Source organism: Myotis lucifugus, unplaced genomic scaffold, assembly GCF_000147115.1.
Source record: "Myotis lucifugus unplaced genomic scaffold, Myoluc2.0 scaffold_311, whole genome shotgun sequence".
NCBI classification, from domain to species: Eukaryota; Metazoa; Chordata; class Mammalia; order Chiroptera; family Vespertilionidae; genus Myotis; species Myotis lucifugus.
In genome coordinates, this window is record NW_005871359.1 from 401,667 (window position 1) to 403,265 (window position 1,599).

Genomic DNA, 1,599 nt, shown 5'->3' on the forward strand with positions numbered 1-1,599 from the left:
TTTTAATTAAGCAGGGTTTTACACCGATTGACCCCACCTCTCAGCCAACCCGGTGATTCACTGTCTTGGTCTGGATTATGTTCTTCAGGAGCTGGAGGCTGGGTTCAAGACAGATTGCGGGGTTCACAATAGCAGGGTACAACATCCCTGACATCATAGCCCCACAGAAGACTGTCCTTCCTACACCCAGTGGGACTAGGTGCCAGCTGGGCGTGGGGCACATGTGGGGCACAGGAAGGTGCTTCCCAGAACTGAGGTGGTGCCTTTGGAAAGACCTTCTCTGTGCTGTCTTATTCTTGCTCCAGACCCAGCCCATGGTAGAGAACCTAGGGCATGAGGGGGCCCGTCTGCAGCGAGTGGAGGTGACCTGGAGAGGATCTCATCCTGAGGCCTTGGAGGTACACGTAGGTAAGGTCTGAGCCGAGGCCAGTGTTCCTTCCATGGGTAGCTCCACTCATAAGGAGTCCTGCTGGCAAATGAACCCTCTAGGACTGGGATTTCTGTCTCAACTCCTGGGGTTCCATGGTCTGATTAGCAGGGTCCCATAATCCATCTCCCAGGGTTTCCTGGTCTTTTTCCTAGGGTTACATGGTCCGTCTCCCAGGGTTTCCTGGTCCATCTCCCAGGGTTTCCTGGTCCATCTCCCAGGGTTTCATGGTCCATCTCCCAGGGTTTCCTGGTCCATCTCCCAGGGTTTCCTGGTCCATCTCCCAGGGTTCTGATCTGTTCCAGGATTCCATGACCTCCAGGTCCTGACCTCCTTTCTCCTCTCAGTGGCTGTTGTGGCCTCTAAGGGAAGGCCTGGCAGCCACTGAGGAACAACCTGTCTCTCAGACCCTTTAGGCCCCTTGGACAAGGTAAGGAAGGCCAAGATCCGAGTCAGGACCAGCAGCAAGGTCAAGGTGGAGTCTGAGGAGCTGCAGGACAATGACTTCCTCAGCTGCATGTCCCGGTGGGTGGCAGGACCCTGGGGTGGGATTGGGGCAGGAGGGGAGGGTTCCCAGACCCCACTAGGGTCACTGAGTGTACCTGCCGTGTTGCGTAGGCGCTCGGGGCTTCCTCGCTGGATCCTGGCCTGTTGCCTCTTCCTCTCTGTGCTGGTGATGCTGTGGCTCAGTTGTTCCACTCTGGTGACTGCTCCTGGCCAGCACCTCAAGTTCCAGGTGGGTGGGGCCAGTGGGTGGGCCTGGAGGAGGGAGAGGGGAGAGTTGCTCCGTAGTTCGGGATGAGGCTACCCTCTCTCCATGGAGGCAGGACCCTTTGACTTGCTGTGTGATGTGGGGCAAGTTTCTTCCCTCCCTTGTTAAATGGAGGGAAGAACACCCCCTGTCCTTAGAGAGACCTGAGATCAGGGGTGGGAAGGAGCCTTGCAGGGTGGGGCTCCTTAGCCTGCCCTCCCTCCTCTTCCCTTACAGCCCCTGACCCTGGAACAACACAAGGGCTACATGGTAGAGCCAGACTGGCCTCTGTATCCTCCCCCGTCGCACGCCTATGGGGGACAGCCCCCCACCCTACAAGCTGAAGCTTGGACCCGACCAAGCTGTAGGCCACCCTTTGAACCACGTACAGCCAGGGGCAAGGGGAAGCTCCATGGTCACT

General features: G+C 57.7%; 1 protein-coding gene across 1 annotated transcript in view; it reads left to right on the plus strand.

Annotated features, from left to right (window-relative positions):
• The first annotated feature begins 221 nt into the window (after positions 1–221).
• The window catches only part of TMEM59L (transmembrane protein 59 like), a 5,262-nt gene continuing 3,884 nt past the window's right edge, over positions 222–1,599 (plus strand). The window contains 5 exon segments of the mRNA XM_023763996.1: positions 222–408; positions 835–952; positions 1,046–1,163; positions 1,416–1,490; positions 1,492–1,593. Of these exon segments, the coding sequence (XP_023619764.1) occupies positions 222–408; positions 835–952; positions 1,046–1,163; positions 1,416–1,490; positions 1,492–1,593 (600 nt within the window).